Consider the following 27186-nt stretch of genomic DNA (forward strand, 5'->3'; position numbering starts at 1 on the left):
CTTCTCCCTGTTTAGTCCTGACTCTGGGCACGAGCAGAAGGCCTGTCCCTGATGTTCTCAGAGTTCGAGATGGTTCATATGGCATCAGCATGTCAGAGATGTAAAGTGGTGCTGAGCCATGAAGAGACTTATACACAAGCAGTGCTGTTTTGAAGTCTATTCTCTGAGAGACAGGAAGCCAGTGCAGAGATCTGAGAACAGGAGTAATGTGGTTGTACTTCCTGGTTCTAGTCAGGACCCGAGCAGCAGCGTTCTGAATGTACTGTAGCTGCCTTACAGCTCGTTTTGAGAGCCCCGTGAACAGGCCGTTACAGTAATCTAACCTGCTAGAGATAAAAGCATGGATGAGTCTTTCCAAGTCTGGTTTAGACAAGATCCCTTTGATTCTGGCAATGTTTTTGAGATGGTAAAATGCTGACGATGTTATCGATTTAATGTGGCTGTTAAAATTTAAGTCTGAGTCCATGATTACCCCTAGATTTCTGACTTGATTTTTAAATTTTAGAGAAAGAGACTCGAAGTGACTGCTGACACTTTCTCTTTGTTTCTGAGGCCCAAAGATGATTATTTCAGTCTTGTCACTATTTATTTGGAGAGAGTTGTTTTGCATCCACAGAGTGATCTGTTCAATACAGCTGCACAGTGAATCGACTGGTCCATATTCACCTGCTGTGAGTGAAATGTAAATCTGAGTGTCATCTGCATAGTTATGGAAGGACACATTATTCCTGCGTATTAACTGGCCTAAAGGAAACATGTAAAGATTGAACAAAAGGGGTCCCAAGATGGACCCTTGGGGGACCCCACATGTCAACACCATTTGGTCTGAGACACAGTTACCAACTTCAGTGAAATACTTCCTGTCTTCAAGATAGGACTTAAACCATTTAAGGGCAGTACCAGAGATGCCTATCCAGTCCTCTAACCTTTGTAACAGGATCACATGGTCCACTGTGTCAAAAGCAGCACTTAGATCCAGCAGTACTAAGACAGAGACTTTGCCAGCATCACTGTTCAGACGAATGTCATTTGTCACCTTGATGAGGGCAGTTTCAGTGCTGTGATGGGGCCTAAATCCTGTCTGAAAATCATCAAAGCAGTTGTTTAGCATGAGAAAGTCAGTAAGTTGTTGGTAAACAACTTTTTCAATGATTTTGCCTAAAAACGGCAGGTTTGATATGGGCCAGTAGTTGTTCAGTACCATGGCATCAAGACTACTCTTCTTCAGGAGAGGCTTGATGACAGCAATTTTCAAAGCCCTTGGAAATGTTCCAGACTGTAATGAGTTAAAACCCTGAATCTTGTCATTAAAAAATAATGCAAATACATTACATTTAGATGTTGAAATTAGTTCTTAGTAATTAGAACTAGGTTGGAACGGGTGGAGGAAAGTGTCAGTTGTGATGTGTGACAAAAGAGTGTCAGAAAGAATGAAAGGAAAGGTGTACAAGACAGTGGTGAGACCAGCAATGTTGTCTGGTTGAGGGACAGTAGCACTGAGAAAAAGACAGGAGGCAGAGCTGGAGGTAGCAGAGCTGAAGATGTTGAGGTTCTCTCTGGGAGTGACCAGGATGGATAGGATCAGGAATGAGTACATCAGAGGGACAGCTCATGATAGATGTTTTGGAGAAAAAGCCAGGGAAGCCAGATTGAGATGGTTTGAACATGTTCAGAGGAGGGACAGTGAATACATTGGTAAATGGATGCTGAGGTTAGAGCTGCCAGGAAGGAGGCCTAGAGGAAGACCAAAGAGGAGGTTCTTGGATGTAGTGAAGGAGGACATGAGGATAGTTGGTGTGGGTGAGTAGGATACAGAAAATAGGGTTAAATGGAGGCAGATAATTCACTGTGGCGACCCCTGAAGGGAGCAGCCGAAAGGAAAAGAAGATACAGCTTTCATCGTACTTGAGTTTACATGAGAAAATAGTTTGAGTTTAGACAAAAAGTGAATTTAACGAAATAGGTATGAACACAATACCTCATTTTCTGAATAATCTAAAATGCCAAATGCCTTACACATACTATATTCAGGGCCTGCCTGGTTATCTCATTATGTTTCGGTAAACTGTGTATCTGGGCTATATTTAACTTATTTTAAGAAGTTACTTGTTTTATTCATAAGGCATGAAAAGTGAGTGAACTCCACAGCTCTGCAGGCTGTGCACACAGTCAAACTCACATCATCTTAAGAATAGTTTGCCACTTCACATTTCAAATCAGGTTGTGCAGGTGAATACAAGATTAGACATTAACACGGACATTTCTCCCTGCAGACTTCGAAGTAGGGCGACACAGAGACCTTATTTATCCTAGATAGCCAAAAATGTGGGTCAGCCCCCCGGCCAGTGTTCACAGTTTTCATCCTTCCATTGTGATTCCATATCTTGTGAATAAACGGGTGTAATATGTCTAGGTGTAGCTCTTGAGACAGTCTGTTCATATATCTTTCTGTCAGCTCATTGTGAGGCAGTCGGTGCCCTGTGGTTTGTGACGCACCTCCCAAATCCATCTTCTCTACCCACCTGATGTCACAAGGTTAATCTTGTGTCACACATCCTAAAAAACTGAACATACAGTACAGATGAGAAAAACTGACTTACTGTATGACACACTATTTTAACTGTATTATACCATAATGTATGTAACCCTGTATGTAATCCCTTTGAGACTGAGTATTTCACAGATGCATTTTTCCATACTATGTTCAATATATTGAATCCACATTTACACTAGACTTAGAAGGCTCAAAATAACAGTACAGTAAACATTGTCAAAAAAGTTCTTTCAATAACATTTTTAGGCAATATCCTATTTTTAACAAATAATATTTACCAACCTCCAAATCTATTACAGGTCTTCAATTTGTTCTCAAGTCAAATTCTGAATCCTATATTAGATGAAAAGATGAATATTTATTTTATCTCTGTGCATTCCATATCTAATCCATATTAGAATTGTGAATTAGGCTTAGAAATAAAAGTTTTTCTTCAATGTTCCTCAGGTATCCAGTATTCAATAATTGATAAGTTGATTATATTTATAGGTTATTATTTTATGTATTTTCAGGTTTTGCACTTTTTTTATCCAGGTTAAAAATGCTGATGATTATTCTACTGTTGTAGCCAATGAATGTCAGTCTGGAAAGGAGAATCAACTTCGTATATAATGCATTTTAAGTTCACACATATGATTGAGGCTATTGAATTAAACTGATGAGCTGTGGAAATGATGTTTACAGTCAGTGACCCAGTTTTGAGCTGTTGGTGATTCAGAAAATGACCCTCAGTTGTCATCATATTATTCCCTCATGTTTATAAGTTACAGGCAAGGTGGTAGAACAGACCAAGCTCTGAAGGCCACAGATGGTGGTGATGGCATGAGTGCACATGAATTTGTGTCTCTGTATTTATGCATATGCAAAAACCTACTGCGTAAAGATGAGCACCTAATGAAAAAGAATGGATTGTGAGAGACAACTACATATTTGAATACATTATACTGTTTTTTTTTTTTTTTTGTACTATTCTCATCTGAAGGTTTTATTCTGTTTAAGTAATTCTGCACCAAAAATCACTGAAACACTCCATTTACAAGTTTTTGCTTTAGGGATCCTTGAAACCTGCGGATCCACAAGCACATGAGAACTCTCACGTGCATAAGCAACAGCTTATGTTTCTTGGTGCTCACCTTGAGATTTAAACTGTTGCTGTTAGGAAATCATACAAATTCAGCAGCTTTTGTGAAGGTCTGTTGAAAACAATTGCTTCCATGCATTTGGACTGTGTAAAGGGAAGTCACAGGCAATGGTCAAGGATGGTGGTGTTTTGGAAAGTGGCACACAGCACGAGGGCTTCAGACAATGCATGAATAAATCAAATTAAATGTGTTCCCATGGTAATATAAAGCAACCATTAGATACTGGAATTACAAAGTCATTTTACAAGGTAACAGGAGGCTATTCTAGGCTTTAAATGTCAATTACACAAGCTATAAACCAAAATGGGAATCAACAGTTTCAAAAAGTGGCAGAAAATTTGACAGTCAGAAATACCCAGCAGACATGTATGTTGACAAGGTTTTCAGATGCAACACTTGGTCCAACAGAATACTGAGGTTTCTTTTTTGTTCCTTTACAGAAGGTTCAAATACTGAAGGAACCAAGAGATGCTATGAGGTGAATATTGAAAGCATTGTAAAAAAAACTCAACTGGACTATGGGCAATAAATGTACTCTGATGTGAAAACCTACCATTAGATGACAAGAGACACTGTGATTGAAGTGCTGTCTGTCCAGTACAAAGATACTGTAGGTTTGGGCTGGGTCATGATTAGCCTAGCTTGGCACAAAGACTGAAAGCCTGGAGAAACAGCTTGCATTCATGAAACACTAAGAAAAAATATGTCTTCCAATATCTCCAGACATTTCGATTTCTAGTGACCAATATCAAAAGCGCTCCTGGTGATGTTCAGCATTATGAACATATGCAAGCCTGCAAACTTCACAAAGACAGGTCTTATGTCAAAATGTGTCTTACCTCTCTCTGAGGCTCAAAAAGGTGCCTAAGTTATGGAAAACTTCCTGTATTGTCCCATTACTAAAAAGAGGTCGTCCCAGTACCCTTAGTGATTTCAGACCAGTAGTGCTAACATCACATGTCATGAAAGTGTTTGAGAGACTGGTCCTATAACACCTCAGGTGTCAAGTGTCTGAATTTCGGGACCCCCTGCAGTTTGCATATCAGGAACACATTGGAGCGGAAGATGCCATCATCTTCTTAATGCACAGAGCATACTCCCATCTGGAGAGGCAGGGCAACACTGTGAGAGTCATGTTCTTTGACTTTTCAAGTGCTTTCAACACTATTCAGCCCCACTTGCAAAGTGCAAAGATGCAGGATATGGAAGTTCCCGCAGACATGGTGGAGTGGATCAAAGACTACCTCACTGGGTGGCCACAGTTTGTTTGCTCAGATGGCTACATATCTGATGCGGTGATGAGCAGCACCGGTGCACCCCAAGGAACTGTACTGGCACCATTCCTGTTTACACTCTACACCTCAGACTTCTGCTACAACTCAGGAACCTGTCACCTCCAGAAGTTCTCTGATGACTCTTCAATCATTGGATACATCAATAATGATAATGATGAGGAATACACTTGATAAAAAGCTTTGTTGATTGGTGTAAGAACAACTGTCTAAAGCTCAATATCAAGAAAACCAGAGAACTGGTGGTGGACTTTAGGAGGAGCAGGAAGACCCCAGTCCTTGTCTCCATCCCTGGAAATGAAGTAGAGATTGTGGACTCCTACAAATACCTTGGAGTCCACATTAACAACAAACTGGACTGGTCAAACAATACAGATGCACTCTTCAAGAAAGGACAGAGCAGACTGTTCTTCCTCAGGAGACTGTTTCTTTGGTGTGTGCAACAAGCTACTGAAGATGTTCTATCAGTCTGTAGTAGCGGGTGCACTGTTCTTTGCAGTTGTGAGCAGGGGAGGTGGCATCAAGGCTGGTGAGGCCAACAGACTAAACAAGTTGATCAGGAAGGCAAAATCTGTTGTTGGACTGGAACTGGACAGTCTGGAGGCTGTGGCAGAGAGGAGGATGGTGGACAAAATCAACTCCATACTGGACAATCCTGCTGACCCACTTCATGAGGAACTGTGGTGATTGGGAAGTTCATTCAACCACAGACTAATTCCTCCTAAAGCCAAGACTGAGAGATTCAGGAAGTCTTTTGTGTCCACGGCCATAAGACTCTATAATTCCACAATATAAACAATAACACACACACACACACACACAAACCCCCCAAAATAAATGGGTAAATAACCAAAATTACTTGATTAATTACTATTAATTAATATAATTTAATTAATATTACATTTAATAACTTTAAATTAGAATAGCTGCTGTAACAATTGAATTTCCCCTTGGAGATTAATAAAGTACATCTTCTTCTTATTATTAACTACTGCAGCTGGTGGTGTTACCTTTAAGACCAGTGGTTTAAGGTGCAGACCTTAAACCCTTAATACCCCTGTTTCAGGTTCATTTCTCTTATATGCGATCAAATAAAGTTTAAAAATGGCAACAAAATTACAAAGACAAAACCTAAGAACTAATTGCTCAAGGTTCATTTCAGCTGGGCTAGCAGTTTCCTGCTGCTTCTCGTCTTGGACCTAAGCTAGGCATGCTAAAGACCTACAAATGTCCTGTATAGTAGACTGTAACCCTGGGCAAAACAAGTAAACATATTTCCCTAAATGTTTCTTCTACATTTATGGTTCCAAAAATACTTCTGGAGACAGTGAAACAAAAGCAGAACAAACATCACCTCAAATAGGGATGTAAAAATGGAATAAGACTGCTCTTTGTTCAGCTTTTTAGAAGGCAGACTGCCCAATGTGTGAGGGAATGGTTGGTGGGAGAGGAGAGAGACATAGAGAGGGTGGAAGAGGCCTGGCTAAGTTTTGGCTAGTGGAGTATTGTGCCAGCAGGTGCACGCTCACACACGCGCGCGCACGCACACACACACACACACACATACAGTGGGTACGGAAAGTATTCAGACCCCTTTAAATTTTTCACTCTTTGTGTCATTGCAGCCATTTGCCAAAATCAAAAAAGTTCATTTTATTTCTCATTAATGTACACTCAGCACCCCATCTTGACAGAAAAAAACAGAACTGTAGAAATTTTTGCAAATTTATTAAAAAAGAAAAACTGAAATATCACATGGTCATAAGTATTCAGACCCTTTGCAGTGACACTCATATTTAACTCACATGCTGTCCATTTCTTCTGATCCTCCTTGAGATGGTTCTGCTCCTTCATTGGAGTCCAGCTGTGTTTAATTAAATTGATTGGACTTGATTAGGAAAGGCACACACCTGTCTATATAAGACCTTACAGCTCACAGTGCATGTCAGAGCAAATGAGAATCATGAGGTCGAAGGAACTGCACAAGGAGCTCAGAGACAGAATTGTGGCAAGGCACAGATCTGGCCAAGGTTACAAAAGAATTTCTGCAGCACTCAAGGTTCCTAAGAGCACAGTGGCCTCCATAATCCTCAAATGGAAAAAGTTTGGGACGACCAGAACTCTTCCTAGACCTGGCCGTCCAGCCAAACTGAGCAATCGTGGGAGAAGAGCCTTGGTGAGAGAGGTAAAGAAGAACCCAAAGATCACTGTGGCTGAGCTCCAGAGATGCAGTAGGGAGACGGGATAAAGTTCCACAAAGTCAACTATCACTGCAGCCCTCCACCAGTCGGGGCTTTATGGCAGAGTGGCCTGACGGAAGCCTCTCCTCAGTGCAAGACACATGAAAGCCCGCATAGAGTTTGCCAAAAAACACATGAAGGACTCCCAGACTATGAGAAATAAGATTCTCTGGTCTGATGAGACCAAGATTGAACTTTTTGGCATTAATTCTAAGCGGTATGTGTGGAGAAAACCAGGCACTGCTCATCCCCTGTCCAATACAATCCCTACAGTGAAACATGGTGGTGGGAGCATCATGTTGTGGAGGTGTTTTTCAGCTGCAGGGACAGGACGACTGGTTGCAATTGAAGGAAAGATGAATGCGGCCAAGTACAGAGATATCCTGTAAGAAAACCTCTTCCAGAGTGCTCAGGACCTCAGACTGGGCCGAAGGTTCACCTTTCAACAGGACAATGACCCTAAGCACACAGCTAAAATAACAAAGGAGTGGCTTCGGAACAACTCTGTGACCGTTCTTGACTGGCCCAGCCAGAGCCCTGACCTAAACCCAATTGAGCATCTCTGGAGAGACCTGAAAATGGCTGTCCACCAACGTTCACCATCCAACCTGACAGAACTGGAGAGGATCTGCAAGGAAGAATGGCAGAGGATCCTCAAATCCAGGTGTGAAAAACTTGTTGCATCGTTCCCAAGAAGACTCATGGCTGTACTAGCTCAAAAGGGTGCTTCTACTCAATACTGAGCACAGGGTCTGAATATTTATGACCATGTGATATTTCAGTTTTTCTTTTTTAATAAATTTGCAAAAATTTCTACATTTCTGTTTTTTTCTGTCAAGATGTGGTGCTGAGTGTACATTAATGAGAAATAAAATGAACTTTTTTGATTTTGGCAAATGGCTGCAATGACACAAAGAGTGAAAAATTTAAAGGGGTCTGAATACTTTCCGTACCCACTGTACACACAAATACTTTACACGCACATATTTACATGACACATTTATGCATTAAAACACTGTGAAGCAGGTCATGTAGAGCTTCTATTCTGTAAACACGTTTCAGATCCAGAGAAGAAAATCTATTTGAAATTTGACATGGTCTGAATGTTCAAATTGAACTGACTGTCAGTAAAAACTGTGGAATTTCACTTTATCCTTCTGACAAAACCGCTTTTGTCAGATGTTTTAGCATTGTATGGTGTAATGTATCCGAAAATGAGGGTTTGAATTTTTGTAACACATTAAGCTACTGCTGTGTCTACAGAGTGGCCAAACAAAACTTCCAAACAAAATAATTCAAAGTGAATTGAGCATTGAATTGCCACTTTGCACACTGAACTGCCTATTGCAAACTGAATTGTGAATTGAACAAAGAAACGAAAAAAAAAAATCTGCACAGATATTTAGGCATTTTACAACAGGTAAACAAGCAACAAATTCTCAGACAGTTTATCTCCTATTGCAAAAACAAATTTTCCCATTAACAAACTGACTTTTTACACTTTCTTCCTTCATTGGCTGTGTTAGTTTCCAGTGCCTGGGCTTGTATAACAGCTCCTACACTGATGAAACAGTATTAGATTGAGCATAATAACCTCAAGCTGACTAGCCTATCACTGTGCTGTTATTTTGAAAATCCGCCATCGTGGATTCGTTCACAAACATTTTGAGCATATTTACCTTCAGGCTGAGCAGGAGAAACAGCAGCCTGGTATAGATTTGATGCAGCAGCAGCATGGCTAAATATTTCTTTGCAGTTCTTTCTGACAGTGGAGTGAAGATGAATGCTTTGTAGCATCTATTGCTGCTGTAACTGCTAGTCATAGATGACTCATTAAATTAGCACTGTGCTCAAAGAAACAGAAAAAAATCACATGATATTACCCCTTGCAGACATACACAGAGTGAACAACATGTGGACATGTGTAGGAGACTATGCTTGTGCATATGCCTGTGTGAACACAAACATTTTTCAAACCGGTGACCTACTAACCTGGTTTTTGCCTGATCTACCAGTCCTAACACAGTCCTATTGCACAGTCCTAACAATATGTATGAGAATCGACATATTTATTTAAATATATGATACATTTCAAGTTCAGTTTGTTTCTGTCTGATATTAAGTGCAATCATAATTTGAGAATAGAATTTATTCAGCATTTGTTAAAACTGGTTCTTTTTTCTCACTAACAATGGGTTATAGAGCTATGGAAACTAAAGAGTGGTGAAAGAAGCAGAAAAAATATTGATCAGCTTCTGGGTCAATTGAAAAGCAGCTTATTGATTTGAAATAATGTTTTTTTTTCCTTCAAGTGTCTGCAGGAAGCTTTCTTTGACTCTTTGAGGGTGGAGCATCTTTACTCTCACTGGCTATACGTGAGTGCTGGAGAAGAGAAGTGTATCACATCAGACAATTTCCTGACTGATGAGTAATAAAACATCTGCGTCTCCCATTGTGGCCACACTCTACTTAGAGGAAATAGAAAACCAAGCCCCAAACTCCTCTGAGGGGGTGACACCTGGCTACTGCTTCAAATATGTGGATGGCACTTGGGTTAAAAAAAAAAAAAAGAAAAAAAAAAAAAAAAAATCAGTAAAGTATAACCATCCCTTAGTTATGCTACTATAGAACCAGACTGCCAGGGGACTTCCCATCAGGGACAAAGCGCCTCTCCCATCTCCTCTCACAGACTGTTTAAATATGTAGTCCAGTGCAGTGAGCCATTTGAACACATGGCCAAAGACAGAAGGGCCAATGCACTCAGATCGAGACTCAGGAGTCTAGCTGTATCTAACAAACGTCCTCTGGTCTTGGCATGTTGCTTTCTTTAAAAGAGAACATGCATGCAGAAGTGGTTTGAAAGAGGAATCACACTGAAACAGCCATCAATCAAGATAGGAGGAGGCATAAAACACCCTTGGTCAGCAACTCATAAGAATGCCCTTCCATCACTTTCTAGGCAGTTTAAGAGATATTCAGACCTTAACTCTTAACTCCGACAACTGTCGCAAGACAGTCATATGATCTTAAACCCAACATGTAACCCTATTGTAACATCACGTGACTCAATGTGTGAATGATCCTACTGAGAATAACACCTCAAACTCTAGTCCAGTCAGTCAGAATTCAAGAAGCCTTTTAGATGAGTAAAGTCCTGTTGAGTGTTTACATTTTTAAATCTGAGTGTTGTGAGCATAGCAAGAAAAGTGCAAAGTGTGTCAGTGTCTGCGTCATCCTCCCAGGTGCAGCACTTCCTTTGAAACATGTGCTTTGGTGTTATAAATTTGTGTTTGGACAAATGCAGGGCATGAACAACTGCCATCAGTGTCATCATTAACCATTATCTCCTAGCCCCTTTTCACCCAGTGATGTGATTTTTTTTTCAGACTGCAGAAAGATGTGTTTGTTTGGACAAAACCTTCCCTTCCCTGGAGTAGAAAGTAAATGGCACTAGATTAGCCCTCACATGTGGTGTTGCAAGTAGATAAGGGGATGCAGGGTGAGTTTAGACATTGACAGAAAGCTTGAGGTGCTAGGAAACAGAATAAGCAGGAGGAGGAAAGTGGATATTGCAGGACATTTTTGTTTACAGATGTTTCTTAACACATTTGCCAACCCAAAATTTATTGTAGATAATATTTTAGCAATTGGTAGCAAGTAGTGCTGCAGTTAATTGTTTTCATCATCAATTAATCGTCAGTTTTTTTTCTCAATTAAAAATCTTGTCTATAAAATAGAGGAGAATGCCTGTTGTCCCAAATGTATTCAGCTTCCTTGTACTAGAGAAAATCATTCAATTCTCACGTCTGAGCCGCTGCAACCACAAAATGTTTGGCTTTGTTGCAAAATGATTTGAAATAGTAGAAGATTAACTGGGAAATTGTCTTTTTGGTGCAACTATATTGGGAGCGTTAATACAGTAGCTCACAACATTTTGTGTAGAGATTAGGTGTCTTTTAGATTCTCCTCCAAACAAATAAAATGCATTTAAAGTGACACATATGAGTAAATGAACTGAAAAAAGAAAAATGCGAACACAGAAACATTAGTTCCTTCAGTCATGGAAATGTGGGCTCTGTTTCAAAAATTGAAGCTTATCTGAAACGCAGTGCAACTTCATCCAGCCAATCAACTATGTTTCGGGTATAATAATTTATAATGTGAACAGCAAATGTAGCTACTACTTAAGGTTCGTGACAAAAATTGTAGCTTTCGAGAGCAGTAAAATCCTACCTCATGGTATTATAAACTGTTCCAAAGTGTTTTGGTGTCTTAATTCTGGATAGATCTGCTACTCAAACTAGATTTCATAGACGACATTTTATCATCTCTACCTGAAGAAATGTGCCCCCTCTAATGCGACCCCTTTAACTGCTGTAATGCAGACCCATTTTTGGCCTGGACACGCACTTATTTCAAAACCTATAGATGAACATTATACTTGTAGCAAGTATGGGAAGACCTTTCAGTAGCCCATACAGTTGTGACTACAGTAGCAGTTGTCAGAGAAACTGCCATAAAAGTCCCTTCCAGCAAGCAGAAAAAATAATTCCCCTGAACTACATGTAGATGTCACAGACCACTGTTCATTAACAGCATCAGTGCAGTACATACATCAGTCATCTGGTATGGGGGAGTTGCAGTTCCCATGGTAGATATAGATGGGCCCATCACAGCGATAATATAGCTGAAAGACATCTCCGTATCCATGGTCCCTCCACCAGGTGCACAGCTGTCTGTTCCAGCCACAGGCCAGGGAATAAAACAGTTCAGGATGCTCCATTCCAATCATGGTGAAGAAATCTTGATCACCAAGGTGGCCCCTGAACTGGTACTGGTCTGCAAGTTTGGCAACATTGCTGGGCTCCAACAGTTGGTTGTAGAGAGCTGAGGCCCTCATTGCTTTTAGATCCAATAGCATCACACCACTGTTGAATCCCGGAAGGCCGTCAGGAGGAGGTTCACCTACTCTGGTCTGAGGGTTCTCCTTTCGATACTGCCAGAAGGTGTGTCTGCAGAAAAGGTGTTAAACATAGGTTAGACATAGTTAATCAACCACTCTGAACTAAATTGTAAGCACAGCCATGATCAGCAACCTGAAAAGTAATTTACATGAACAAGTGTTACCATGTTACAAACTACCTGTTAACGCATCAACTAGCCCTGCTTCCAGCATAATTTCTTCCAGGATTCAAAAAAGTGGTTTAAATCCATCTATTTATATTTTATATCTATTTATCTGTATAAAACAGAATGATCAGTTTTTGATTAGGCTATACACAGTAACCAGTGGTGAAATGTCTCACTCTTATGTAAGTTTGGACTGTTTTCACATCTGGAAAACTAAGGGGCATCTTCCTTTCAGTCATTTGCTGAACAAACAACACTGGCCAAATACAGGAAGGGAGCTGGTCCAAGAGTGTCAGACCACGTCTGAGTGCCAGATATTAGTGCCAACTGTGTACCCTGTTCTTCCAACATCCCAACTGCAAAGTAGCTAAATGACAAACAGCACTTTTCAAGAAACATTGGTATTCCAGTGGTTACCTTGCCAATGTCTTGAAATGGATGTCTGGTGTAATATAAAGTATTTCTCTTTAGTATGCAATACATGTAAAGAAGGTTAACTAATAGTTATATAGAAAATTAGGTTTAGGTATGTTGCAGTCCTAATGTACATAACCTCAAATGAGCAAAATACAGAACAGTAATGTAGTTTAATTATTCATTGTATACATAAAACACATTTTTCCATTTGTAAAATAGCATATCACAAAGAGATGATGTAACAGCACTCTAACATTAGGGCAGTAAACAACAGAAAGGTTTCTAATTTGGCATCAGATGTTTAAATACTGATATACAAGAAAGGACCTACAGTTGACAGAAAGAAAGTTGTGAGAATGCCAAAAAGGGGAGGGAGATTTGAGTATGCTCGAGCGCATTTGACCAAAGCTGGGGTGGTCCCACTGCTTCCAGAGAAATGAAAATTCTCCTCTCGAATTTTGGGTTGTCTATTCAACCCTTGATGCATGGAGTTTAAATGTTTTTTCATATTTTCTCTCAGGGGTGGACAGATAAAACCCATACGGGATAAATAAAAACACAGAAATAAAACACACTATCAAGTCAACAGAGACCACTGGTTTTCATGTGTGATGATGTGGTTGAACTATTTTTAGTCTTATCTTTGAGGAGGAGCCACTTCAAGAAAGTACAAAATGCTCTTTTCCACGTTCTCACTAACAGCTTGTGCAATGATGTTTCATTTATACCAAACACAAAGAATGAATGGGCATGCACCCTTTATAGGATACATGTGTACACGCACACACTCAACAGAATTGAGATTATTCTTAGCACAGGCCAAGTTGGAGTAAATCTCCTTTTAATTAAATATATATGGTAAAATACATCAGTTTAAAACACAAGGGGATAGAAAACAGAAAAGGTTGCAAAGTAGATAATTTTGTCAAAAACCATAAAATCATACTTTAAGCCACACTGACAAATTAGTGAACTCTATAATTATCTGAGGTCCTCCTGCTGTCCTGGTGCAGATAACTATGTGGGAAAACAATGTAAAAAAAAAAAAATTATTACTGGAGAGGATACCACTCTTGCTACAGTTTGATCAAATCTAGTGGGAGCAGTGGATTCACATTTCACTGAGTCATGCTTTGATATTCTTGGTGACCTATATTCAGCAGCTGTAGCTTGTCCACACAGTTTTTATTCAATCTGTTACTTTGATAGTTTGGGACTTGAGGCCCCTGTGGAGCATTTATCATTTTTAATAAATACAGTACAGTACACTGGGTCTACGTGCCCAGAGACACATTCAGGGTGAACATGGTCAGTAAGGAAACATTTACAATCTTTTCCATTCTGCTGTTTGGATTTAAGAATGAACTAAGTGGAGCAAACTGTGTGGTTTACTTCAGTATCATGGTGGTCATAGTTTACAATAAACTGTTCATGGCACAACAGATAAGAGAAAAAAATAATAACATTAATAGAGATGTTCCTGTTCACTTCAGATTATACTTTTACCAGGGTCATTAACATATACTAGAAACATAAAATACATATGAAAATGTTTCCAGTTATCCATGTTTACAGTTACTAGTTTAACTACACCCGTCTCACGTACTCTATACCTGTGGTGTTTTCATGTTTATTTTGAGCCAAAAAAAAAAAAAATTAAAAAAAAATGTTTGGTTGAAGGTAACAGCCTGTGTGGTGTAGCCCTGAACTGTCACAATGACATTGTGCTTGCACAAAACACTAAATCCAGAATTAAACTTTGCATAACCTTGTACTGCAACTTACAGTGGGTACGGAAAGTATTCAGACCCCTTTAAATTTTTCACTCTTTGTGTCATTGCAGCCATTTGCCAAAATCAAAAAAGTTCATTTTATTTCTCATTAATGTACACTCAGCACCCCATCTTGACAGAAAAAAACAGAAATGTAGAAATTTTTGCAAATTTATTAAAAAAGAAAAACTGAAATATCACATGGTCATAAGTATTCCAGACCCTGTGCTCAGTATTGAGTAGAAGCACCCTTTTGAGCTAGTACAGCCATGAGTCTTCTTGGGAATGATGCAACGAGTTTTTCACACCTGGATTTGGGGATCCTCTGCCATTCTTCTTTGCAGATCCTCTCCAGTTCTGTCAGGTTGGATGGTGAACGTTGGTGGACAGCCATTTTCAGGTCTCTCCAGAGATGCTCAATTGGGTTTAGGTCAGGGCTCTGGCTGGGCCAGTCAAGAACGGTCACAGAGTTGTTCCGAAGCCACTCCTTTGTTATTTTAGCTGTGTGCTTAGGGTCATTGTCCTGTTGAAAGGTGAACCTTCGGCCCAGTCTGAGGTCCTGAGCACTCTGGAAGAGGTTTTCTTACAGGATATCTCTGTACTTGGCCGCATTCATCTTTCCTTCAATTGCAACCAGTCGTCCTGTCCCTGCAGCTGAAAAACACCCCCACCACATGATGCTCCCACCACCATGTTTCACTGTAGGGATTGTATTGGGCAGGTGATGAGCAGTGCCTGGTTTTCTCCACACATACCGCTTAGAATTAACGCCAAAAAGTTCAACCTTGGTCTCATCAGACCAGAGAATCTTATTTCTCATAGTCTGGGAGTCCTTCATGTGTTTTTTGGCAAACTCTATGCAGGCTTTCATGCGTCTTGCACTGAGGAGAGGCTTCCGTCGGGCCACTCTGCCATAAAGCCCCGACTGGTGGAGGGCTGCAGTGATAGTTGACTTTGTGGAACTTTCTCCCATGTCCCTACTGCATCTCTGGAGCTCAGCCACAGTGATCTTTGGGTCCTTCTTTACCTCTCTCACCAAGGCTCTTCTCCCATAATTGTTTAGTTTGGCTGGACGGCCAGGTCTAGGAAGAGTTCTGGTCATCCCAACCTTTTTTCATTTGAGGATTATGGAGGCCACCGTGCTCTTAGGAACCTTGAGTGCTGCAGAAATTCTTTTGTAACCTTGGCCAGATCTGTGCCTTGCCACAATTCTGTCTCTGAGCTCCTTGGGTAGTTCCTTCGACCTCATGATTCTCATTTGCTCTGACATGCACTGTGAGCTGTAAGGTCTTATATAGACAGGTGTGTGCCTTTCCTAATCAAGTCCAATCAGTTTAATTAAACACAGCTGGACTCCAACGAAGGAGCAGAACCATCTCAAGGAGGATCAGAAGAAATGGACAGCATGTGAGTTAAATATGAGTGTCACTGCAAAGGGTCTGAATACTTATGACCATGTGATATTTCAGTTTGTCTTTTTTAATAAATTTGCAGAAATTTCTACAGTTCTGTTTTTTTTTCTGTCAAGATGGGGTGCTGAGTGTACATTAATGAGAAATAAAATGAACTTTTTTGATTTTGGCAAATGGCTGCAATGACACAAAGAGTGAAAAATTTAAAGGGGTCTGAATACTTTCCGTACCCACTGTATATCACTGCTCTTACAACTGCCTCTTCTCCAGTTCTGTGAATTCACAGCTTCATCGTCTCCTTGCCAACATTTCAAGTAAAGTGTCTCTCTCTCTCACTCTCACTGAAAAGCATTAGCAGGTGATGGGGACATTTTGCGTAGCCATCTCTTCCAAATGTGCCAAATGTGTCCTCCACTTTGTTCAGGACAAGAAACAGGCTGGCCTCTGAAAGCTGCATAAAACACTCGCTGACAGAGGGGAGCCTGACTGTGAGATAGACAAATGAAATGTCTGGTCCTTTTTTAATCACTAAAGCCTACAGCCCTGCTGCACATTGAAAATTACACAATCATCAAAACACGAGTCAGTTCATTTTTTACATACCTCATAAATCTAGGTTTATTCTAGCTTTTAACACAAGAATTTTGTCTATTAGTTGCAAAACCTGATTTTGATCAAATCAAAGACAGATGTATTGTCACAGTAAAACTCCAGAGGTTGAGCTGTTTGACTGTAAAACACTGAGATAAAGAACTATTGTGAAATTAAATATTAAACATTCAACATTTGATTCCATCTCATGAGAAAAAACACAAGGGGATGTATCACACAATGGATAGTCATTACACAAAGCATGAGCAGAACACCTTGCTTCTTGCTAATGTCTCTCACTATGCGTGCTGGTGGCTTTGACTCTGATGCTTACGTAAGTGGGTCTAGTCTCCTGGGTTTTGAAATATTACAAATGCAGCTGCAGGAAAAAAAAGACACGGGGTATTTTTTTTAAAATAATGAACTTTTCAGTGGCAGGATGTGCTCTGAATGTGCGACTGGTAGGAGGATGCGTTCTCGTGCATAATAATAATAGTATGTCCATTAGCAACAAAACAGAGTGGGAGTTGAGAGCCTTCTCCACTCAACACAGGAAAACACTCCAGCAGAATGTACACAATGCCTCACTAAGACCAAGATTCAAATTTAAAATTTTTACAGTCTGTTGGCCAATGGTTAATGGCTAACAAATCAATGTAACCATACTGATTTGTTTAGGGGTACAGTACCCCTACAGAGACATATTTCTATTCTTTCTCTAGTGAATTTCCAGCAGACCAACTGATTGTAACTTATCTCTAGATACTATTGGTCCATAATATCTTGTCGATCATAAAGTGAACGTGAACTACTTCAATTAAAGAACAATGTAAATCCTACCTGTGTCTTGCTCATCTAGTTGTTGTAATTATTCAATGTGATTTTCCATTAACCTGATCATTTCACAGTTCACTTTTAGTCAAGCTGTAGAAGGAGAGGTCATCCTTATTGTTATACGAAGACTGTGACAGCTCATGTCAAAGCTTTATTGACTTTGTTTAAATTGCCAATGAAGCGCAATCTCCTGCGATACTACAGTATGTTTTAAATCAAAGCGCCCAAGCACACAGGAACAAAATTAACAGGGGATTCCCAGGGTTAAAAAACATTAAGACACTGTGGTGGCAGGGCAGAGACACAGATCTTTCTTGATGTGTTGGTGCCAACTGGAGTTTTACTTTATAACATACACACACAGATGCAACTTTTCCAAAGATGACACATTTACCAACTTTGTTACACCTTGACAACTATATCATTCATGAAATCATTAAAAAAAAGATACGATAAATTTTAATGTAAGACAGTCATAACAGAAGATTTCTTTCAAATTAAGATTCCCTCTTGAAAGAACAGGAACAGCAGTCATGTCATGTTAACAAAATGCAGTTAGAACTGCAACAATTGAGATTCACTGATTAATCTGCAGAAACATAATCTGCAATGATTTCAATAATTCACTAATCATCCAGCAAAAAGCTTCTTGGATAGGAGAATTTCCAAATTTTCACTATCATCATAGTAATTGAATCACCTTTATTTAGCTCTATAAAATTGTAATTTCCAACTTTTATGTTTTTTTTTTTAGAACAAAACTAACTGAAAAAACAATTGGCAAAATCGTTAGTGGCTGCCACAAATTCATTGATATGGTTTCTACAGGACAGATATCTCCATTTGTTAAAATTAAACAAGTTTTGATTTTCTGTGTTACATAAAACGTGAAACAGACCAAAGGAAACCACCTGGCTGGCTGTTTATCCCAGTAAGCAGCTGCTACATGAAAACTCCCACCTGTCCTTGCCTCATGTAAACTTACTATGCCAAACTCTCACTCTCTCACACACACACTCACACACACACTCACACTCACACACTCACACTCACACACACTCACACTCACACTCACACACACTCACACTCACACTCACACACACACACACACACACACACACACACACACACACACACACACACACACACACACACACACACACACACACAGTGACGTCTTGTTTTGATGCTGTGCCTGGATGGAAAATGAACCAGGGGTGTTTGTTTTACTATCTTAGAGAGGGGTGGAAAAAAAAAAAAAAATCAGCCAAGGAACAAAGAGCTTGAAAGTCAGAGTCCCTTGCTTACACACACAAATGAACATACACAGGCACACACACCCACATGCATGCACACAGACAGCCTTTTATTGCCAGTAATATGTTTAAAAAATGGTAACACTGGTGTTATAATTGAGTGGGTGGTGTGGATTCTTATGATCTTAGCCAGATCAAAAGTCAATATGGGGAAAAAAGACTTCATAGGAAAACTGAGGATGGAGGATAATATGTAAAGTTGTTCTAATTCTCAAAAACATCACTCTCAATAACTTTCCGGACTGATATGAAAAAATTAACTTGACTTGACTAACTGATAAGTTCGATAAGTTGATAGGTTTATCTGATTGTTGAAACCTTTTCTCCATTCTGCATAATATATATCACTGCATCAACATTTTGTGTTTAAACAAACAAAATATAAGGTATTTATAAATTTATAAGAACTTTGCCTAAAGAAAGTTTAGGCACTCTAAAAAAAAGGCAAAATTAGGATTTAGATCAGTAAATAGTGCCTAACTGATGAAAGACGTAGCAAACAAGACAATGAGTGAGTAAGCACTTGTTAATTTTCAGTAATTGTTGGAATGGTTCTTGCACATTCTTCCAAGTGTACACTTTGCTAAGCTATAAGTGGTGTTTATAGAAATAAACAATGGACAGAGAAGGCGGCCATGTCTTCCTTTTAAAAGTGCTGGGCTGAGGAGGAGAGGTCTGTGTTAAGTCAAGTCCTGCAGGGTGACCACGATGTGCTGAAAACTGAAGTCAAAGCAGTTTCAAAATGTTTACTTGATGAGGTTAATAATACAGTCAGTTAGAAGAGGTTATATAAATTAACAGTTTGTCACCATAGTCTGTCAGTTCAAGGACTGAGAGAATTGTTTATTTATTCTAAACAGGTCTGGTAAAAGAAACAGGAGATGCATATGATTCACAGGATGAGAACAAAACATTTCCTGGCAAGAGGCATCCCTGTGCTTAGATCCTGCCAAATCTTCAATTATTTATCTGGCAGGAAGGGCTTATTTATGAAAACATCACATCATGTAGTCAGTGTTGCACAATATTCCTGTGAATTTATGACTGCTAACACGGATCACAATCCTGTAATACTGGCTCTATGCTGCCAGCTGCCAGTGCCATGTAGTTCTGAGCAGTTTGCGGTTTATGGCTTTTTTGTACAATATCAATATTTATTGTATATATGGATTTAATTTTTATTCAGATGATGCCAGATTTTTTTTATTTCAAATTCAGATCTCTGCCTTTTAATTCTATAAGCATGTTTCCATCTACCTAAGAATTTCTTCAGTTGGGGAAAATAAAAAAGAAAAATATTTTAGCAAAGCTGAGATTAGATAGAAAAGCTGCTGTGTTGATAAAAGCAGCAGTGTGATGAAAACAAACATAGCGAACAAATCAATCATTTTTGCTGGTCACATACCGTTGAGGTTCATGTGTATCAGAAGGAAGATGTGAGAGAAAATAACTCTCAACCTGCATGTGAGGCCCAAAATAAAACAAAATCCATCATTTTTATTGTAAACTGAAGATGTCTTCCAACTGAGAGGCAAAATCCAACAGAGCTTTTCTGTTGACAGATGCTGGCCTTTAATCTAATTTTAACCAGAAAACATCTTGACAGTGACAGGGAACTTAAAAGATGGAGCAACAAAATGAAAGCAGAAACTCCATCCACTGGTTTTCATGTGTATGTCAAGATTTGATAAGTAATGAGAAAGCAGGACGCTTGTTGTTGTATAGTGCTGCTGCTGCATCTGCTGCCACTGAGACTGCACACTTTTAATTTTTGCATTTTGGTAAATTTGCACCACTAATTCAGAACTTCTGCAGATCTGGTATAGTCTTAAAAAGCACTAAATCTAGTTCCCTCAAAAAAGTCACCATCAGACCAGGCAACCACTGTCACTACTACCACCTACAGTGGCTGGAAAGCTCATGAAGTCATAATGGGCATTTACCCTTATTACCTTTATTAGTCCCACAAATGGGGAAATTCCATTACCACCCAAAGTGCACACACACAGCAGTGAACACATACACAGAGCATTTATATATTTTAGTAATATTTTAGTTAATTATTGGTTAATCTACATATGTGCTGATGTGCTGTGTTTGCATTGTGTACCTATAGACTGGCTGCATCTCTCTGGTGATGCCTATAACTGCTCCTGGCGGAAATCGGTCAAATTCTTGAAAGAGGTCCCTGATGTTGATCCTGTATTTCAGATCCAGGTCAAGCTGCACTATGCGTTTCAGACCTGAAACAAAAACAATGTGTTAAAACAAATTCATCACATGTGCAAGACAATGGTAAGGCAGCACAAAAAAAAAAAAAAATTATCCACAGTTCTAAACTACTTTAAAAAAATAAAAAAATAAAAAAAGCTAAAAATTACAAAGAACAAGCAACATGTCTACCACGTGAATAAACAATGAATCTTTTCTTTTTAATTAAATAGAATCAGTCATTAAAAGAGTCTCCATTGATGAAAGAGTTCTCCATTTTAAACATTATTCCAAGAAATGTACTTCTAAGTGACCTGTGCATGCAGGCTGAACTTCTCTTTAAGCACTTTATCAAATGACCTTAAAAAGTCCTTTCAGGAACATAGACAGAATGTAATGGCACAGACATATCCTTACAAAATTATACTTATAGACCTACTTTTGCTTTGTGAAATGTTACAACTGAGCTAAACTGTTGGGAAAACTGTATTTATATTATGAAAAGCACAACCTGCATGGTTGGCAGCTGTAAGCATACAGTTAATGATTAACACTGTGTCTTCTTGTTTGTGTATGAAATCCTAACAGTAACCAGGATATTCAGACTCTCCGCTGTTCATTGTTTCTGCTTCCGATGTTTTGCTAGTTGGCATGGTAATGAAAGGATGGGAAATACTCAGGAATGGTGCACCGCGGGCACAATGTAATTACTGAACTGATGAAAACACTTGTCATGTCAGATTTAGAGGTACAGTCAAGGATTGAGATCTGTACTCTGAGGGCAGGAAACTTTTACTGGAAATGCAAAATATTAAAGATGGGGCTATTAAACTTTATAAGCTGTATGGATTGTCTGTGCATAACTTATACAGTGTAAACTATAATATATAAAAGTAACCATCTGAAAAAGCAACCATCATGTAAGCCCCAAATGAAATGCCCAGAAATAAAGAGTGTAGCTACGGGGAGATAAGCGATGTCAACTAGACCTATGCACTAAAGGAGACTCAGCCATATGGCAACGACATGCTTTATGTGCTCTCCAAACAGAGAAGCTGCCATCACAATGCCTCCATGTACTGTGGCAACAGAGAGGGCCACGGAAGGACGATCTCTGAGTGGCCAGTGCTATGTGTTTGTACTAACAGGGCTTAACTAGTGGTAGTTTAACAGGAAGAGGGTCTTAAACTGTTACAATATTATGACGTAACAAGGTTTGATGTTGGCTCAGCGACTCTACACAAAGTGATGTGGAGGTGAAAGTGCGGTTGGAGGGTATGGGCAGTGTTTTTAATCACAACAAATTTTTTGATTAAACTGTAACAATAGTACACAATATACAGTATTATATTAGCCCCTTAAATATTTGTTGTCCTTCTACTGATCTATTTTCTTATAATAACAATGGAGACAAGTCAAAAACTCAGGCAACATGTCTGAATTGTGGTGGATCCTTTTTCCCTGCAGCTGAATTTGTTTGTGCCAGAGTTTAAGCACATTATAAAAGATTACTCATACTTGCAAACTACTTGTTTTGTTTTGATGCGATAAAAGACATAGGAAGTAGTGGCACCTTTGGCAGCAACTGTCTCCCTGCATAGTCTGTGGATAACAAAACAGACATCTGATTTCTTCACACCAACACATAATTTTCGTCCAAACTAATTTGTTAACATGCTGTATGTGGCACTGATGCTTATGTTACAAAATCCATTAGTTAAAAAATAAACTGTCCATTATTAAATTATGTCTTGATAAACAGACAGACCAAGGGAAAAATAATTATCTTGAAAAATGTGCAAGAGCCATGCTCCAATAACTGTCAGTTATTGTGCTAATATTTGAGATTTGACAGCTTGGCAAGAAGAGAGCGAGACAAAGACAAGACAGAAGGGCCATACTAATGCTGTTTTAACAGTGAATAAAATATCAAGATGAAATAAGGGAAACTAAATGCACTTGAACAGAAGAATTAACCCAGTGGCAGGGGTGGCTTGCAGTAGTTAGATATAGTTGTAGTTATGTATATAAATCCACATATAGAACTGTTCTATTTCAATAATCCCTCAACTAGAAGGTGTTTGTCCATGTTTACAAAATGGCTATTTAATGAGAAGGAAAAAAAGAAAAAATAGGGGTTAAAATTAGTCTTGGCCATGTGCATACATGTACCTTATATATATATATATATATATATATATTTAATTCTTTTATATATACTTTACAACTCAAAATTATTCCTGCAGTACATTTATTAGGGATGCTTACAGCTTGTCTCAGGCTCTGGTCAGATAGACAGGCAAGCCTGTCTGAGTAAACTCGGTCACAGAAACAAAACAATCGAGACACTACTATCTAACATCACATTTTACCCAGAAAAGTGGGCCAATGTCATTAGGCCTTAATATCAGTCTTGATGTGAGCACTTATAGCCTATTTGTAAGGATCGCAGTTTTCTGCTTTCACCAACATTAACTGGAAAACACCCCGATTTTTTTGAAGGGGGACATCACTAGAAATTCATTTTCACCTCTACATGCATCCAAAAGTTTGTTTCCTACTGCAGTCCACTACTGTTTGCAGAAAATACAAATAAGAAACAAATAAGTGTCAGATTATTACATAAAAATCATGTGTATTGTTCGTCAAATGGTATTTTTAAATATGCTTTAAATTCATATTTATTTTCTAACTATGTAATTTTTTTTGTTATTTAGATATAACAATATGTTATGACATTTTTTATATAACAAAATGAAGCAGCACTGTTAATACCAGTTTTGGTGTACTACAGACCAGGCTTGTACCATCTTATTGAACACCATTTGTTTTTAGTGTGATGCCACTGCTTTAACAAAAGTCCAAAGTCCAAATCAGACCTTTAGCCTTTTTGTGGACCCAATCAGCTGTGGTGGCACAGGTTTACTCTGAAGGACCTGGCATTCCAAGCCTCCAGGTTCCAGCTTACTACTGATATTTAAATTCAGCTCTTGCCTGCTCCACTTAGTCCTGTCACATTAAACTATGATCTGTGGTTTTATATCAATAAAGCCATGGGGAAGACTTATTAGCATTGAATTCTTAGCTCTGGAAAACTGGAGTGGGAGGTGCAACTACCATTCATCTTGGAATTTCACCAGCCACTGATGCAAAGTGTTGTCAAACCAACCAAACCAATAAAGATGAAAAGAGAGACAAAATCCTTAGAACTACAGAAATAAATCTGAATTTTTTAACATCAATCTGTTAAGTCATTACAAACCTGCTTGACAACAAACAGATCAGCTATTACCCACACTCCCAGGTACCATCTTCTTACTATTTTAGCAAAGCAATTCACACATTAGTAGCAACACATCTGCCTTGGGTGGAAAATAATGGTTAACAGTGTTGAAGAAACTCAGGTCCCTGCATGTTGAGACCTCTGGAGGCGATACACATCTCCGTTAACAGCGTTTCATAGAAACCTTTTCTTAATTACAACAGGTTTCCACTGTTCCATTTTACTTATCATCCTCCAAAGATTAATGGTGTAAAAATAGTCTTTCTACATGACTTCTTTCATTATGCCCTGTAAGCTTGTCATGGTGTTAGAAATTTCACAGCAACTTCTTGTTAAATTCTGTCAAATATTCGTCAAAATAACCTTGGCTGGCTCAACACTGACATCTCTCTTCATCACTGACAACCAAATTAAAACTTACTGGAATCACAACATCTCCCACTTCACAAGTTAGAGGATATAAAATTTCCAGCCTTCCCACTTGCAGATGCTATTTATATTTGTGGACATCGCTTTTGTTTTTGGTGTTGTTCATTAGAAATGGTGCTCCCTGTCTGCTTTGAGGCAGAAAGTGTTTCAGAAAAATAGTTAAATCAAAAAAAAGATGTAAATAATGCTGGTGCAGCTTTGTGCACCAGATGTTGAGGTTTCATAAAGGGCATAAATGACACAGACGATGTAAGTTTCCTTAGTGTATTTTTTCTGCACCTGTGTGTTTTTCTCAGCTGAAAAAAAAAATTCCAACTTCAAACAGGTCAGCAGGTTTTTGACAGCTGACCAACCACAATGTCAAAACTGAGAATGACAGCAGAGTGAAATATGAGATAACATTTAAACTGTATTGTGGAGTAAAACTAGTCAGATATTGGGGAGTAAAACTGGATAGACATTTATTTCATTCACTAGCAAAACTTGCCTGTTACCCAACATTAAATCTAGGTTAGTATAAATGTGAAAAGTAGTTTTCATCAGAAAATGATGTTGCGTGTGAACATGCCTGACTTGATTTACCTACATGTCCATGTTAGGTCCTAACATTAATGTCTGTTCAGTTACTGTATCTTTATGTAATATCTAAATGTAACTACCTACTAACTATAGAAACATTTATGTAGAAAATCTGCTTTTCTTACTTTCAGGCATGATGTGATGCATAGCTACAGACAGGAAGAAGATGACATCACTGTAGTAAGCCCCAGAGCCTGCACTGAAGTGTTTCTGCATGGCCTCCACTATAGGAAACAGCTTCTGTGTGAGAGCCACCACATCATGAAACAAGACCTGCAGGAAAGATCAGCACAAAGTCAGTACAACAATGTCCAGCTGGTAACTACCACTAACTGCTTAAATATTGTGTTATCAGACCTATTGTTTCACAGCCCCTAAGGTTCAGTCATGGCTTAAATTTGTGTTTTCCTTGTCTTGAAGGCTGTATTACAATTTAGTTTTTATTAGATTCTGACAGAAATGCCTTTCCATGCTTGGTGCTACTGTATGTATATGACACCACTTCACAGAATTAAGTTTTCTCCCTTGGCTTGTATGGCTGTGAAAATATTAGCCCAATGGGCCCAGCTTCTATCTTCCACCTCCTCTGCTGCACCATTTTGAGGAAGTCAGTCCATACTAACATTTTTTCTGTTCTGCAGTTTTTGTGTTTTGCTTTTGAGGTAAAAAAAAAAAAAAAAAAGTCAACATGGTGACTTATTGACAAAATGGGCAAATGCACCTATTAATGTTCAGTTAGTATAAAGCACCATGGTGTGTTAGGAAAAAGAAAAACTAAAAAAATGATTTAAAATATTCGATTTTGGATCCTCCCTACAATAGTCACACACAGTCATGCTGATCTATAACCCAAATTCTACTAAATGCCATTTTCTTGTGTCTAAGTTTCCTGCTTCTCGAGCTTTAAATCCCTCAACAATTGTGAGGCAGCAGTCTCGGCTCTAAGCATGTACAGTAGATTTCTCTACAGATTACTGAAAGCGGATTTTTAAAAAAAAATATAGTAAGCACTGATTATCATTAAAGCTTTCCTGCAGGAATATATTGATTTAGGGCAAATGAAATTTCCAGAGGAGAATCGGGCCTTTTCTGTTCAAGCCTGACATCATCTGTTAGAGGCTTCAGATCTTCTTTTCCTTTCGGCTGCTCCCTTCAGGGGTCGCCACAGTGAATCATCTGCCTCCATTTAACCCTGTCCTCTGTGTCCTCCACACCCACACCAACTATCCTCATGTCCTCCTTCACTACATCCAAGAACCTCCTCTTTGGTCTTCCTCTAGGCCTCCTTCCTGGCAGCTCTAACCTCAGCATCCTTTTACCAATGTATTCACTGTCCCTCCTCTGAACATGTCCAAACCATCTCAATCTGGCTTCCCTGGCTTTTTCTCCAAAACATCTAACATGAGCTGTCCCTCTGATGTACTCATTCCTGATCCTATCCATCCTGGTCACTCCCAGAGAGAACCTCAACATCTTCAGCTCTGCTACCTCCAGCTCTGCCTCCTGTCTTTTTCTCAGTGCCACTGTCTCTAAACCAGACAACATTGCTGGTCTCACCACTGTCTCGTACACCTTTCCTTTCATTCTTGCTGACGCTCTTTTGTCACACATCACAACTGACACTTTCCTCCACCCGTTCCAACCTGCTTGCACACGTCTCTTCACTTCTTTTCCACACTCTCCGTTGCTCTGAACTGTTGACCCTAGCTACTTAAAATCCTCCACCTTCTTCACCTCTACTCCCTGTAACCTCACCGTTCTACTTGAGTCCCTCTTATTTACACACGTGCTCTGTTTTACTGCAGCTCAGCTTCATTCCTCTCCTTTCCAGAGCAAACCTCCACCACTCTTGATTTTCCTCCACCTGCTCCCTGCTCTCACTACAGATGTACAATGTCATCTGCAAACATCATGGTCCACGGAGATTCCTGTCTAACCTCATCTGTCAGCCTGTCCATCACCACAGCGAACAAGAAGGGGCTCA

The 27186-nt window shown here is 39.2% G+C and overlaps 1 protein-coding gene across 2 annotated transcripts in view; it reads right to left on the reverse strand.

The window, feature by feature from the left end:
* xxylt1 (xyloside xylosyltransferase 1) overlaps positions 1-27186 on the reverse strand; it is a 106855-nt gene that overhangs the window by 68663 nt on the left and 11006 nt on the right. Inside the window, exons 3-5 of one of the 2 annotated variants that reach the window (XR_003296588.1) lie at positions 25328-25475; positions 20811-20943; positions 11843-12240 (exon numbers count right to left, since the gene is read on the reverse strand). Coding sequence is in view for 1 of the 2 variants with exons in the window: in XM_026323309.1 (XP_026179094.1) it covers positions 11844-12240; positions 20811-20943; positions 25328-25475 (678 nt within the window). In the remaining variant the exon portion in view is untranslated. Of the gene's footprint in view, positions 1-10835; positions 12241-20810; positions 20944-25327; positions 25476-27186 lie in introns of those variants that run through there. The other variant, XM_026323309.1, reaches the window with a different exon arrangement.

Source organism: Mastacembelus armatus, chromosome 4 (genome assembly GCF_900324485.2).
Source record: "Mastacembelus armatus chromosome 4, fMasArm1.2, whole genome shotgun sequence".
Classification (NCBI taxonomy): Eukaryota; Metazoa; Chordata; class Actinopteri; order Synbranchiformes; family Mastacembelidae; genus Mastacembelus; species Mastacembelus armatus.